At 42.8% G+C, this 15,801-nt stretch overlaps 1 protein-coding gene across 4 annotated transcripts in view; it reads right to left on the reverse strand.

Moving 5' to 3' along the window:
* The window catches only part of LOC131684648 (dynein heavy chain, cytoplasmic), a 30,636-nt gene extending 15,231 nt beyond the window's left edge, over window positions 1-15,405 (reverse strand). For 2 of the 4 annotated variants that reach the window (XM_058967702.1, XM_058967701.1), the window contains exons 1-5: window positions 15,026-15,405; window positions 13,097-14,718; window positions 12,531-13,040; window positions 12,254-12,292; window positions 71-4,291 (exon numbers count right to left, since the gene is read on the reverse strand). In XM_058967702.1, the coding sequence (XP_058823685.1) occupies window positions 71-4,291; window positions 12,254-12,292; window positions 12,531-13,040; window positions 13,097-14,718; window positions 15,026-15,299 (6,666 nt within the window). In that variant the 5' untranslated portion in view covers window positions 15,300-15,405. The remainder of the gene's footprint in view (window positions 1-70; window positions 4,292-12,253; window positions 12,293-12,530; window positions 13,041-13,096; window positions 14,719-15,025) is intronic. The other 2 variants (XM_058967705.1, XM_058967704.1) reach the window with 1 other exon arrangement.
* Between the last annotated feature and the right edge of the window lie 396 nt (window positions 15,406-15,801).

Genomic DNA, 15,801 nt, shown 5'->3' on the forward strand with positions numbered 1-15,801 from the left:
GGTAATTTTTATTCTGGCTTAAGCTAAAACTTTCGCGTAAAAGTACCCCGGATTTTCAGCAAGAACTTACCTTTTCCATCCACGCACCACCCTGTTCGTCACCTTCGCCGCACACCAGATACTCTTCAGTGCACACCTTTCGGATTTCATCCTTCAGTCCCTTCATTTCTGCCCGGGTATATCCAACGTTCGGGAAGACATCACTTAGCAGTGAGAAGAGAAGCGGAATGTCTTCCGCCACCAGCTTCGGTACCATGGTTTCACAGACGGATTGAATCAAAATCTCCTGTTCCGGTAGGTTTTCGGCAATCGACGCTTCGTCGATATTTTCCTCGCCGCTATGCTTCTTCATCTCTTTGATTCTCATAATACGGTCACGTTTCACGTTACCTGCCGAAACTAGTACGGACTTCAGTGCACGAAGACCGAAATCGTAGTGCGATTGATTGGAGAGCTGTTCGTCGCATAGTTTGAAAAAAGGAACAATTTTGCAGGCCAATTTCTCTGCGGTGCGGAAGCCCTGACTGAACAACATGACCTCTGCGATCAATTGGCGATCGGGAGTTGTCATAGCCAGTGATCGGAATAGCTTTTTCAAATTATCCGGTAAATTGGAACGGCCAGCGTAGCCAGGATTCATCGTAATGAAGATAGCCATGTCGGTTGAAACACGAACCTGTTTGCCTACCAACTCGACGGTGATAGTTTGTGCATCCTTCAAACTATCCTGTAGGGACTTGAGTGCCTCCTGGATGGTCTGTATTTGTTGCGATACGGCCGAAAGCATTCGCTCTTCCAATCGGTTGAACTCATCGAAGCAACCCCACGCACCGACTTGACACAAACCAACAAAGATACGTCCCATCGCCTGGAAGTCGAATGTTTCGTCACAGTTGAATACGAGCACGAAACGACCCAGTTGATTACCAAGTGCCTTCACCGATTCGGTCTTACCAGTACCGGCCGGCCCGAACGGTGATCCACCGAGTCGTGATTCCAGCGCTTGGGTCATCGTCAAGTAACAGCGATCGGTTAGTGGTGTCTGTACGAGACGATCTTGAACTCCGAGATACTCGAAACCATAATAGAAACGTGCATTCGCCATATGGATTGTGAGCTGCTGGAGGACTTCAGTTTGACGCGGATCGAAGTAGAATCGCATTTCACATAGCCAATGGAAAGATTTTGGGTTGTTGACACCGTGAGCTATTAAACGGCGAGTCACGGTACGCTTGTGGACGAACTCGTTGATCAGATGTTCGAGCTTCTTGCGTCGCAAAGGAGGCTGTTCTTGTAAAACGGAATCAGCTAGCACGTTCAGTGTAGTTTCAACTGTAGTTAAAACACGGTTCAAGGGAGATTTGTTACTTGGACTATCCGAAGCTTGTTGTAAAGCTGCTTCCACGTCCTCTGACCAGAGGATTTGAGCTGCCAAAACCACAATCTGAGCTTGGTACTTGTCACACCATTCCATATATTTTTGAGTGTCAATTTCATCTTTAAACTGCTTGATGTCCTGCACAGCTTGAGCCAAGTAAGATGCCAACGTAAATCTCATTTCCTTCTCAACTAAAGTCAGCCATTCGTTGATCTTCGGATGATCTATCGTTGAGACAGGCTTTGTGAATTTTACCTCCTCCCCTTCACGCGAAGCAATTCCCAGGATGACTGTGTTGTCCTCATTCAACAATATGGAAGCAACTCCGGCAAACATCTTTTTGAAATGCTTCTGCAAACGAGCTACATTTTTGCTGTTACCAATAATTTCGAGCAAATCTTCATCACCAACAAAATAGAACCGGGGGAATGATGTTCTCTCCCGCTCCAAGTACTCTCCTAGGGCTTTCTGAATCTTTCCCAATAAATCAGCCAATCTTTCTAGGGATCGCTGAACAGCGGGAATGTTGAGCACATCAATCACCTTCGGCGATTTGGCTACCTTCTTCATCAGCCCAAGGAACTCCGAACTGATGCTCTGGAAACGCGAGGTCTCCACTGGAAGCAATGTCTTAATGTCGGCACTTCCCGAAAAGATACCCTCCAAGTAGACCCAACGGCGCTGGACATCGATCCATACGTCGAACAGTGAATTAATACGGTTTAGTTTCTCTTCCCAGGTTAGAGCTTCTTCCTCGAACACTTTGTAGTACGGGGACAATTTCATAGCTGCAACGGAGTTAATGTGCTCTTTGACTTTGTTGAATAGGTCATCCCAACCGCGTATGATTCTGCATTTGTTTTGATAGTTGATGAGGTCTAGTTCGTAGTTTTGCCAACTTTCGCGAACCTGCTTCAAGAATTCCTCCAGGGCCATCTCGCCCTGAGCTACCAAAATGATATCCTTCACGATCGATTCATTTTTCAGCAGATTGACATCCCAGACTTGACCCAGAGTCAAATCAGACAACACCCAGCTAACGCGTAGTTGTTTGGTAAGCTGCTTCCAGTGACGTTCCTTCAAGGCATCGGATTTTAGCTCAACGATCATCATGTTTACCTTTATGTAACTTTGCAATAGCTTTTTAACATACTCATAACTTTCGTACATTCTCAAACGAGCGGGCAATTCCTTCAACTGGTTCATCATCGCCTCCAGTGATTGGCGAAGCTTTCTCGGTTGTACGGAAAGCCACGGCTTCTCACGAGTTTCATCAATTTGGGTCCAAATTTTGGAAAGTTCACTCCAAACTCCGCGAAGATCTTGCAACTCCTCGAGAACGACCGACATTCGCTCGGTACTATTGTTCGGAATTGCCGACTCTTGTAACTCGAGAGCTTCTTTGGCTTTAGCCACATTGTCACGCTCTTCCTTCAGTCGGGAAAATTTCGTCTCGAAGATGTGCAACTGTTGCAAAGCATCATCTGGACGAGTACGTCCACCAGTTGGCTTATTCTTTTCCCAATCATTCAAGAAGTCCAACGTTCTCGATTCCACAGCTTTGTCCTCGGCAACAATCTTAGTCTGTAGACTGGCAACTTGTGTCTGAATAGCAGAATCCTTGCGCTTCATAATCTCGTTGAAAGCGGACCATTCACCTTCGATGTTATCTACATGTAGCCAACTGTTCGGGAACTGGAATCGTTGCCGTTCCAAAATTCTCTGTGCCTCGCGGTAGACTTCGACCTGTTTATCCCATACGAGCATTTCTTTCTTTAGAGATTGTACATAGGTAATGAAACAAACGGCATCAGAAGTGCTGGCAGCTTCAATACTCTGTTGCTCCAGATCGCTACGACTCTTCGACACCTTGGTGTGAAAGGTTGTCATTTCGTTACCCAACAGCTGTCCAAATTTGCTTAGAGCTTCCTTGTGCCACGAATCGTACTTGAGTGTAACCTTGGCCTGAACCTTAGCGTAATCGATGACAATTGGACCGTATGCACGGCGTGTATCCGATGTGTCGAACGTGGTTCGTGATTTCTTGATGTCATTCAAACATTTTATCCACAAATTAATATCCTCACCCAAACGACCGTACAACGTGTCCGCTTGCAAATCCCACAAGCTCTGATAGCGAAGCCACTCATCCACATAGTTGCGCACTTCTGAAATCTGATTTTCAATTGCTCCATACGCACCTTCCAACGGGTCAGATCCACCCGGCAACTTTGTCAGCAGATTTCTGTACGTTTGTGACACGGGCTTATCGAGTCCAACCTGATAGCGAGAGCTCTGCAGACGAGTCTGCGATGTCACAATAGCCTCCCACGCAAACAATTGTTGCATAATTTGGAAGCGAGCTTCCTCAATGGAAGGATACAGATACATCTGCTGATTGGTAATACGGATCTCATGAATCGCTTTCTGAATGTGCGGATCACCTCCGGGTTTGATAGTTGGCTGAGCGGGGGCATCCGTATCCATGGACAAATCGAGTTCCTTTTTGTTTCCGGTCAATGCGTCTGTCCAAGCTTGAATACCCGCCTGCAGTCGAGCAGCCAACTTCTTTTCAACTTCCTCATCCAGCCGGGCAACCCAAACGTGCAGATTAGAGTACTGCTTCAGCGAGAGGTCATCCACTGCGTGCTGAATCTTGGACAGAATATCAGCGAAAGTGGCCGCACTGTACGGGCACGTCTCCAGCGACCGAACGTCCACATCCAGTTGTTCTTCCACGACGAGCAAATCCTCCACTTTCTCCTGGAAGGAGGTAACATTCTCCGATAGCCGTTGAACGTAAGGATCGAGCTTGTAACTTTCCCAGACTAGGGCAATACCTTCGGAGATCAGAGCAAGCACTTCCTTGCGTAGCCCAGCGACCAGCGGGATAATGCTGGCACGGTCCTCGATCTGTTGGTTGGTTGGTTGAGTTGAAAAAGAAAAGAGCGTTAGAATAATTTTGTGATGCATGTCATCGGTTTGGAGTAAGCTGTAAACGATTAACAATTCGTGCAAGATGGATCGACCGCTATGTCTATAGATGTATAGGAAACACGTATAAGCGTGAGGTATTGGGCGAAAGCGGAATGAGTTTCAAGTTTAGATTGAGTAAGAGCTGTTTACATTTTGGAGTACTGTACTGTATTACTTGATATTTTGTATACTGTGATAACATTCTAGACACACCTAAAGATTGCATTATTCGAGAATAATATAGAACACCTAAATTTTGAACAAAAATGATCCAAAAATATTTATAAATTTCTTTCTAGTCCGAAATATTCAGAATTTGCGTTACATCATGTTGTATCTACTTTCTATAAAAGTACTTTCTGGGGAAAAATTTCGATCAACCTCCACCAACTGAATAAATATCAGCAAAATAAGATTCATGTAGTCCACTTTCATCAAGAACCGACCTCCTGTTATCCTGGATATGATAATTAGTCTGATGCATGCAATAAAATCTCTTACAAGATATTTGACTTTCGTATAAAACATCTACCAAAACACTGTGGAGAAGTCATTCCAACCGCTAATTGTGACATGAGCGACATCACTGGTAAAAACTTCAGCATTCAAAATAAGCTTCAGTAGTAAGCAGTCCGTCGGCGCCAAAATTTTTGGACAATTATATATGCGGAATATTCACCCTCGGCCGCGCCTCAATTGTTCATGTGGTATAGGGAATCAATGACACGGGAGAAGGTAGCGAAATTCTGAATCATATGAATCCCTCCCCTCGTAATGACCTCCATCCTCCCCCTACAGGCATAAGGATTTGGAAAAGGTGAGGTTCTAGATTTAACGATTTTTCTACCTATCGTAGTTCCAAGGCCAGCAAGTGGCATGTGTCTGAATTGAAGATCTGTCACAGACATCTGCTTTGATGGGAAGAACAACTTATGAAGCTGTTAGGGATCCGAAGAGGACGATTTGGGATATTGCAGTCCGTAAGATCGTCCTTAGAGGGATTCTAGGCCAATGCCAAAGACTCCAAAGATCTATACGAAGTGACTAGGAAAGTTATAGACCGCACAACTACTGTTTACGAAAAAAGTTGTCTATCAACCAAACGGGCTATGAAAGGAGAAGTCTTATGGTTGAACAGCACCATTGAGAGAATGCACAGAAAGATGGAGTCTATGCATATTAAAATAAAATCGGCTAAAGATGCATCGACAAAGGTTTATCTAAGGTTCACACACACGGTGGCTTTGACCAAATATAACAAAATTATTAGGAATCCTCTAGAAGTTTTTGCGAGGAGATGGATGATCTACCTACCTTATTACGTATTCGAATGATTCTCAGCAATGATGACTCTAATGAAATTGGCACACTGAAAAAATCAAATGAGTCACATACTAGTGATCAAAAGCAAATGCTTATGAGTTCTCACTCCCCAAAGCCTCAACGGGTTGATGAATCTGGCCTCTCACACATATATTCTTCCACCGTCGCCATCGAGATGCATGGCGGAGATAGCTATACCTTAGAGTACGTGTTGATATGCTGGATAAGAGTCAGGTTATAGTGCCTATACCAAAGATAGGTAGACCGGATGTTGACTAGCCTAAAGCCTACAGATCAACCAACGACATATATGTTCTCTCACTGATAATACAACATAAAAGATGTTTTTGATTTCATTGGGTCTTATGAGAGATGCTTCTTGAAGTCACAATTTTAGCTTGCCTTTTTGAGGCTTAAGTGTCTCCTGTGTGATGGATGTGCAACGAAGCTGATGCAAATTTTGCGCCTCGCCAGAAAGGTTTCAACAGCTACTCCAGTCTGACCAAATCCCGGTACCTTGCGGCCAAATCAGTAATGTCTTCGGTATGGCGGATCCCAAGTAACAATTGAAGTTTTATAGCACGCTACAAGTGCAATCTAAGTTTTATCAGTGGCTATAAAACTACCATAAAACCTCAATAGTTACTAGGGATGGCGCTGTTCCGAGCAATATTCGTGTTGATGGTCGAAAGCTAGTCGCTAATTGCTACCGGTTCACCACCCACGTCGTTGCTCTGGTTGTATCTTTTCCGCTTTCATTCCAGCGCTAGCAAGGAGACAATCGAGAAAATGTCCAAAGAAGGACTAAGTTGCAACGGTTATTCCGCCTGTAAAAGGGCATAGACGTCAGCACTTGAACTTCATTTCCTTCAAAATTGGACTTCACCCAAAGTACCGTGATACAGCTCTTAACCCTGACGCGTGGCCACAAGGCATATAGTTCAGGGAATTTGAGGATAGCCGTACCCAGAACATTTGGTGCCCGCCGACTGATTTTCCGCCACCTTCAGAGGAAGCATTTACTCCGTAAATGCAACTCGGCCCATCAACAACCCTGTCGAGTACCTCGCAAGGATTAGCAATGTCGCTATATCAAGCTATACCGCTATTATAAAGAAGTAGCGATGTTGAACCTACGGGGACGCAGCGCAGTTGTATTATGAAAGCCCCAGATCACTCTACCACAGTCGAGCCCTTGCCGCCAGCGTTCAGCAGCCGTTCCGATCCTGTGCATGGGTGATCAGAGGGGCCTGTCAAGCCGTCATTCTCAAAAAAGTATTATAGAAATTGTAACGCTGTATCGATTTTGTTGGCTATTGTCGGCAAATTTGAGACTAAGAGAAACGAAAGCAATGAAATTGAAAGGCGGGTAGGTATTCTAGAGCGAATCAGTTATAAACTTAGAACGGAAAACTAGAACTAGGAAGGCTCATATGGACATGATCGAAAGGGAAATGTGAAGAATTCTTTGCCTTCTGCAGAGTAGGAGTTAAGCGTTGCACCCAAGTCTATGGCAGACAGCGATGCCACATCTTTTTGTGAAATGTCTGTATCAGAATAATTAAAATGTCTGTAAAAGTCTGTAGTTGGTTGTGTAAATCCTATTTACACTAGGTTATTACATTAAAAGTAGCTTGAAATTATAAAACTATTGTGAAGGAATCGCTCGAATTCGGATACAATTGTTTTAGTACAATTTTGTTAAACACTGTTACTCTTTTAAAAGTCTGTAGATTTCTGATTACGTCTGTAGGAGACCATCAAAAGTCTGTAAAATACAGACATATCTGTAAATCTGGCATCGCTGATGGTAGAACATAACTCATCATCATGTTTTACCGCCAACGCCGGCAAAAAATTCTTCACAAATCCTCGCCTAGAACGACCATCCGATCATTCTTCTCTCTTTCTGCTAGCATCAAGCCGTGACGTATGCATTCAATCGACACCAAGCTATCGGTGTCGCACCGATCCTATTGTGATTGAACTACTTATTGATTTTTTCGTTCCGCACACACGGATGGCTGATAGCTCAGCTAGCAGAAATCGAATTTTTATCTACTTTTTTGCCAACTAGTTTTATATGTTATTATGTTTTAATTGCCGCAAGGTTCTACTGTATCGATTTTGTTGGCTATTTTCGGCAAATTTGAGACTAAGAGAAACGAAAGCAATGAAATTGAAAGACGGATAGGTATTCTAGAGCTTTCGTTTCTCTTAGTCTCAAATTTACCGAAAATAGCCAACAAAATCGATACAGTAGAACCTTGCGGCAATTAAAACATAGTAACATAGAAATTGTAACGATACAAAAAATAAACCGTTCCACGCTTCTGACTCATCGCCAGACTCTCGTCGTAACTTACAATTCCGTTTCTTCTCCTCGCATCGCACCATCAGGTTTCAATCCACACTGGGACGCAGCGCATTTGGCATTATGGAAGCTCTCGATCCACCGCCACAGTCGAGCAAGCCAGCGGTCGTTAGTCGTTCCAGTCTTCTGTGTGAGATGGGTGAAAGGGTCTTCCAACCCACCACAAATGGCAAATATGCATGTGCACCAAACAATTCAAGCGCTGATATATTCTTCGCTTCCAGTAATTTGCTTTTTGCTCCATCGTGCGACCAGAAGTCAACCATTTGACGACGATCGATGTATTCCGGGGCCCTACGCAGCTGTTATGGGATGTCTCGAATCCCCCGCGATCGTCATCCGCTCCGATACGGCTCGGTGGATTAATGAACGGACCTTACAAACACGCCTAAAACGGCGATATTTCTATGCTCTCTGCTGTTACTACAGTTGATGCCATTCCACTAAGCACTTATTCAAAGAGAGCTGAATGTTTGAATAGAGCTATATCTTAGCGTACGTGCAAGTATGCCAGAGGGCAGTCTGGGTAGTCAACCTGCTAGAAGCGAATAGACCAATCATCCTTATGTTAGTTCTTCTGAAAGGCATAGAAAAGGTACTAGACTCGCATATCAGGATTGAATTTCTCAGCAGGCAACCACTGAATAATAAACAGTTTACGTATCAACCTGCAAAATTAATCTTTACGAAGTTGTATAATCTTGCTAAAAAGTTTTAGCATGCTGCCTAATCAAAGGGGATAGAATATTTCACTATCGATGGATTACTGAAATATTGTTTTGCCGGACTATGACCATCGTCACTGGGACTATGACTATGAGAACCACTAGCGGCTGCCATCGAGGGGAGTGCTGTCACCATTTCTATGATCTGCGGAAGTGGACAGACGGAGTTAGAGAATAAACTGCTGTGGTATCTACATATAAAAAAATACGGAAAAGCAATAAAATACATGATGTCTTTCCGAAGTCTCTTTAGAAAAAACTACAAGGGGCAGCCCTATGGGGTCGCACGAACTGTAGACGTAGGACTATACTACTTAATGTAAAATATTTATTTTCTTAGTACTTAGTGTGTGGGAAAAAAACACCCGGACCGGTTTAGAAAAATCAAATTTTAGACAATATAATCACATCTCATGTATAGAACAAGCTTTTTAGTTGCTCTCAAACAGATCCTAAAAGTTCAAACACCCATGGATAACCCCAAGTTTGTAGATGTGTTTCAATGCCACAGGATTGTAAAATGGTTAATATTACGTCATGAAAATTCAATTCTTCCGTGACAATTTTTTTTTGCCTGCAAAATGCCCTGTGTGTATGCAAAGCTCATGATTTGTTATAATATTAGCATTGATCGGAAAATGCTTTCCAACGCTGCGCATTACATACATACAGGACATTTTGCAGGTCACCAGAAGCTGTTCATTTTACCACCGCCACATGTTCATTTTACCCACTCGCTATAAACATGTCTCATTTTTGGACATGTTTAGAAATCAAGAATCATGTTTGAAAAAATGTGTTTATGACGAAGTATTTTTACCAGATATGTACAAAACATGTCTCACAAGAAACATAAGGTGATTGTAATATCTCATTCACTTATGAATGATGATGGGTAGAGCGAAAGAAACAACTAGTACCACCACGTCACTATTAGCGCGTTTCACCAAAATTCCACGCGGCCTTTCCCGATTGAAAGGAACGGCCGCGCTTAGCCCATCTGTCATAATATCGTGATTTTGCATAGCGAAGGGCTGAATAATTTTGTTCCAAAAAACAGCCCTGCGTTATGCAACACTTTGTGCAGGCTGATTATACCAGTTGAAAGTGAGGCCAAATTCACCAAGTTCCGTAAAATTCCCTTTAAATTACAGAATTGATAAAATTGCTTAGATGAGCTAAACTAATTAATCAAATCCTGTTTTAAAAGCTGTCCTTGCGTTTAAACCAAAATGGGAAGCTTATTGCTACCACTACATTACTTAATTTCAAGCGCAAATAGCAAATACATGTGCTAGTTAAACCAAAAATTTACTGGCAACATTACAGCGGCATTTAGGAAGCAGTTGGAGCGGTCGCCTGTTGGACGACACAGGGTAACGTCTCTCCACAGCCAGTGTAACGGACTTCTAGCTCAGCTACACTGGCTGTAAAAAACACAGCGCAGTGATCTGCTTCGCCAGCCGTTCAACAGGGAACTGAGCGTGTCTGGCCAAGTCCGTTCTTTAAATAGTCGATGATGACGTCATTCATAGAAGCGTTGCGCGCTAGGTACACCAAACCGTCGTACAGGGCTTGGGAAGCGCTATCTTCTGTGTGTTAATGCGCGATATTTTGACAAGATTGTATATTATTTAATTTTTTAATGCTATGATATCAAAAATCTTTGGGTTTATCTATTGGAATCTATTCTTAGAAGTATTTCGGGGCGATTTGCGCAAAAAATTTGAAAATTTATCGTGAGATGGCTGAATTATATGCGTTTAAAATTGGACCACTTTTCGTTACATACCATTTTTGTAGAATTTGCAGAGTGCACCCCCATATCGAAAACAAAGACGTAGTCCTACGTCAAAAATGGGACTTGAAGCCAAAAATGGCGCACTGACCTTACACTTCAGTTATCAGATCAATAATTGCATATATTTCGATGGTGTGGAGGTACAGAGTGGAAAGCAAAAAAAGCTTGTTTGAAACTATCAGGTTAAAGAGTTCAGCAATCACAGACGCTAGCAAATCGGCCTCAACGATTGCCTTGAAAGTAATGTTAAACCTAGCACCATTACTGTAATGTCCACATCAAAAAGAAGGCAGCATGTAATGCCTTACGGGAACAAAATCTCTATCGATATTTACCGGGGGATATCACCGGGCTCCTTAAAACCCTGAACCTTTTCTCGCATGAAAGCATGTCGATTAGGTAAGTTACGGATCTTCCAAGGTATTACTACCTGACCGAACTGAATGAATGAACGGGTGCCATCCGGTTCCGGATTTTACTGATGGCTCAAGAAGAGATTGTGATGTAAGAGCCATTCTTAGTATAGGTCATACAAGGTTCTCGGTTCACACCGTCTGCTTAGAAGGGACAACGAGTTGGTAATTTTGTCAGGTAGCCAAACTGGATTAAAAGATCCGGTTCATATAATTTCAAGTCTAAACTCGTCTAAGGCTGTCGGCAAAGTCAGATGGATATGGCAAGCAAATTCAAACTTGCTTTGATGTGTTTCGATATTGATTAATCGAGAGCTTTAGATTTGGAATTAACAACCTTAAGGAAACGATATTAGCAAGGGATGAAGGGCAAACACGTTGATGTCCAATCACCCCGTTCTCAATCAACGCTGGTTTTCCATACTCAAAGAGGAATACCAATGAGCTCCTCGCTTGATTTTACACTACCTCTAATCACAAATAAACAAACTACTAACTGATCATTGCTCTTTCAGGACTAATTTGTTCATGTTAGGAAAGGCCTAAGAACGAAGTAAACACTATCAAGTGGAGAAAATATGTAGCAAACGCCTTCAAGAGGACTATACGACTGCCCAGCTCTCGCTAGAACCAGAATAAATGCAACGGTGTGGAGGATTCCCAGATCCTTAGGAATTAGAGAGATTTATTCACGCAGCATATTGAGGTTTTTCAGGTTGTCCAATGCGATCCTAAAGGATTCACAATAGTTATACGTGGAAATGAATCGATGTTTTTCTGCCCGTGTAGTTAACAGTAATACAAACTGGTAAAAACAATCCTACAAGAGGTTTGAGGTTGCCCAATCATGCGGAGACACCTTGGTAGACAATTAACAGCTGCTGACAATACGGTAAAGTTCCCTTTTGTGGAAAATATAACCGAAGGTTTAATCGGAACCATGTTATAACGCAAATTCTAACCTTGTAGTAGTCTTTAAGTTGATCGGTATCTAAATACTAGTTGCCAATATGAAACTGAAGCAATAAATATTACAGCTATCGATAATCAGCGATAATGCTGAAAAGCTATTGTGGAACATAAAGCAAGCAGTTTGTCAGAAATCGTTGAAACCATATCATACGAAAAAGCTTCAGATTGTATTTGGAATAGCAACGAAAAACTAACGAATACTATAAAAATATATATAGATATATAAATAAATAATGTCCCCAACCGCCAACAAATCAATTTAAAAAACTAAAGCTAATTAGCTATTTCTACCTTGAATACTGAATTTTGTGCTAAACTCCTATTTGTTAGCTGCATGGAAAAACAACATTGTTGTACAATACGTTTTTATCTGGGACAATATGAACGGTGTTCAAAACTTTTATGGTGTGATGAATCAAAATATTAGGTGTTTGTTGATTTTCAAAATCTAAATGAATGTGGTAATTTGTTTGTGGCAAGTTAAATGTCTCTAACGTTGGTGTCTGTGACCAGTTTGTACTGTGTTATGGTTTGTGGAAGTAAAAAATTAAAACAAACATCAACTCACCTTCTCCAGGGTGCGCTCATAGGTTCGGACGCTTTCGATCAAGGAAATAGCAAACGGGTACAGCTGGTTCGCCTGATGTGCCTTATTAACAATAGCCAACGGAACGCGAAATCCCAAACTTTTCAAGTTACGAACTTCCTTGTAGAGGGTAATGATCTCCGGCAAAAAATTCACTCTCAATCTCAGCGTGTTGCCACGTCCGGTGCGAGAACGAGTGGATTCGATTAGGAAAATTCGACCAGTTATTCCGGTGTTACGTTCCTGTACTTTCCGAGCCCATTCCTGGAACACCTCAGCCGTAGATAGTTTGGCCCGGAAGCTGTCACCGTCGGCTTTCAATTTCTGTCCGTCAATGTGCGATTCCCACCCTTTGCCGAGAACGTCTTCGACGCGTTTCAGATACATTGTCAGTTGATTATCAATTTGACGAGCCCATATTATGGATCCGGCGACTGGAGGGAGGTCTCGAACAACCGACAATCGGCAGCTCTTGCTCTGAGGATATTGAACCTGAAAATCAGTACTTTGATAAAAACACATTCAACTAGAGAGACGTCATAACAAACCTTAAACTTCTCATGCAAAGCTTCGATGTCGTCCTTTACGCGTTGGATCAGCTGCGTTTGATACTCCCGTATAGCCCCGCGGATATGAGGCCGAACAAAAAGTGCATTGAAGCGCGAAAATATACGGAACATCTCGTTGGCATTCTTCGCCGTTCCGAGCTGATCACGCAGGTGAGCTGTAATACGTGTTTCCACACGATCGATTCTTTCCTCGTAGCGCTTGATCGCCGCATCCCAAGCTTCCGATCCTTCCTTGGAGATATCCAAACATTCGATCTCCTTAACATTCTCATAAGCTAGGTTAACTTCTTCATTGGCATTTGCATCGGCGCTATCCAGGCTGTATGGTTGCTTAGCGTCGACACTTCCGGCATCTCCACTGCCAGCAATACCGGAAGGCTGGCGAGCAGGACGCAGAACACGAACAATCACAGTCCGTAATTGCTCGTGTTGACGACGAAATTTGCGCATGTGCTCCATACGCTGCTGCAACTTCTTGTGTGCCGGAGCTATGCGCCAAACCATCTTAATATGTTCGTCTCGTTTCTTTTTTACAATATCTCTCAAAATTCCCTGCAGTTTATCATACTCATCATCCCAACAGCTGAAAACCTCAAAGCATTGATTCATTACACGTTCAAATTCATCAAAGGGGATATGCATCAAACGACGAGTTCCGAGAACGTTCAACAGCTGCTGACTGAGGTCTCTGGAAATCGCCTCGATCAGTCGTAGACAACGTTGAATCGGATACTTTGTGCTACGTATCTTGCGAAGATGATTGAATATGGATTGCACCGCTTGACGTATTTTATCCAGCTCGGTAGCTGATAGTAAATCATTAATCGGAAAATCCTTCATCAGCGGGTTATAATCAGCTACCATTGCCAGGGTTTGCTTCAGTCCGGTATCGGTATCAAATGAAACAGTTGCGTGAAATCGTTTACCATGTTTTAAAATGTTTAGTGTCAGAGCCACTTCCGGAGATTCACGTTTCTCCTGGATGCGATGCAAGGCACGTTCCAAGTTTAACCAGAACGAGATTTCCTGTAGCGCAGTTCCAGAAGAAGGATCACGATCCAACTTCGTTACCTTCTGAATCTCCTTGATCCAACGATTTACTCCGTTTTGTAATGTGTTCAGAAAAGTGGAATCTTCGACCTTATCACCAAAATCAGTTATTTTTGCTTTGCGACCTTCATCAGCGCATTTTTTAACAACTTGCGCAACGGTGCCGTTGATATTCAGCGTAACTTCCGGAATGTCAATATTTTGTTGCAGATGCAACAATCCCATCTCGAGCTCAGTTAGTTTTTTCTCCACCGAGGGAGCCATCTTATCGCCGTCGCGATCCGCTCGACCAGATTCCTTGACGTAGCTTTTGAAGAACGGCGCTAGGGTTTTGCTGATGTATGAGTGAAGCGTTTCGTACGGAGATCCTTCGGAAAAATTAATCAATCGAATTTGCGACAGGATCGATTTGTCCGCTTCGATCACGGCGCTACGCTTAACGCATACCAACGATGCCATCCTTTGATTGGTGAAGTGGACATCATTGCTGATGTAATAGGACACGGCATCCTTCTCCTCCTCGCCCTCGGTAGGTGGTTCATTTTCGTCATCTGCAAAAATATTCAATATTAATTAGAAAATAAGCAAACCAAACTGAAGTAACATTGAAAAATTTAAGCATGATAGCACAATCCCGCAAGAGGACTTGTTAACGGGTATATGAGGCGATGCTTTCATTGATAAATACATGATGCGCTGCAGCGCACAGTGGAAAGCAAAACAAAAAAATCTCTTCCCCACTGTACCCGACAGCTCCACAAACAAGCAATCGATGCAAGTGGGGCCGATGACTCATCAGCGTAACTGTATTGCATCGCCATCTTGCAAAACCGAAAAATGAGAAAGCTCCTATCTTACCCTTAAAACACGACCGCTGGATGAACAGCGCTTGGGTTTGCGGATCGGAAAGGAACTTCCGGATACACTCTTGATTGCCTGGATCATCGAGGGCCGTATTTAGCGGCATCGGTACGACATCCTCCTCCGGCAGAAGGATGGTTACCGCCTTACGAATGTAGTTGGTGAAGCCATCGTAGTCAATAATGGCGACCGATTCGGCATCGACCACCGATTGAGGTGGATCACTTCCCATGCTGCCCATGACAGTAGTCTCCAGTGAATCCCCCATCATGGAACACCAACGGGATTACGATATTTCCAAGATAAACTGTTTTCCCAACCTTTGCACAATTTTTGCACGAAATAAAAACGGTAGACACGTCTGCACTCAGCAGAAAATTTTTGACAAGTGAATAAAATTTGTTCAACTTTGATAGTTTTTTGACGGATTAATTGACGTAGGGTTGCATTAAAACGGTATTCGTCGATTATTTGACACGCTAAAACTTGTAAGGTACATAATATGAATTATGATTACATATTGCAAAATTTACAATAATTTAGTTTTTCGTGAGGATTTTATTTTATGGTGGGCTTTACACGAGCAGAAATATAGGCAATAAACCTAATATTGATCCACATATTGACGGTGAAAGCAACGGGAACACCACACGTTAGTGTTGCAATTATTGAGCAGTAACGCACTTTAATGATCGTGTAGGGTGAGTAATAACGGAATTTTCATACAATTTCAGAAATGTCATTACTTAGTAATGGCCCTTTTAATGTTCGGG

Source organism: Topomyia yanbarensis, chromosome 2, assembly GCF_030247195.1.
Source record: "Topomyia yanbarensis strain Yona2022 chromosome 2, ASM3024719v1, whole genome shotgun sequence".
NCBI classification, from domain to species: domain Eukaryota; kingdom Metazoa; phylum Arthropoda; class Insecta; order Diptera; family Culicidae; genus Topomyia; species Topomyia yanbarensis.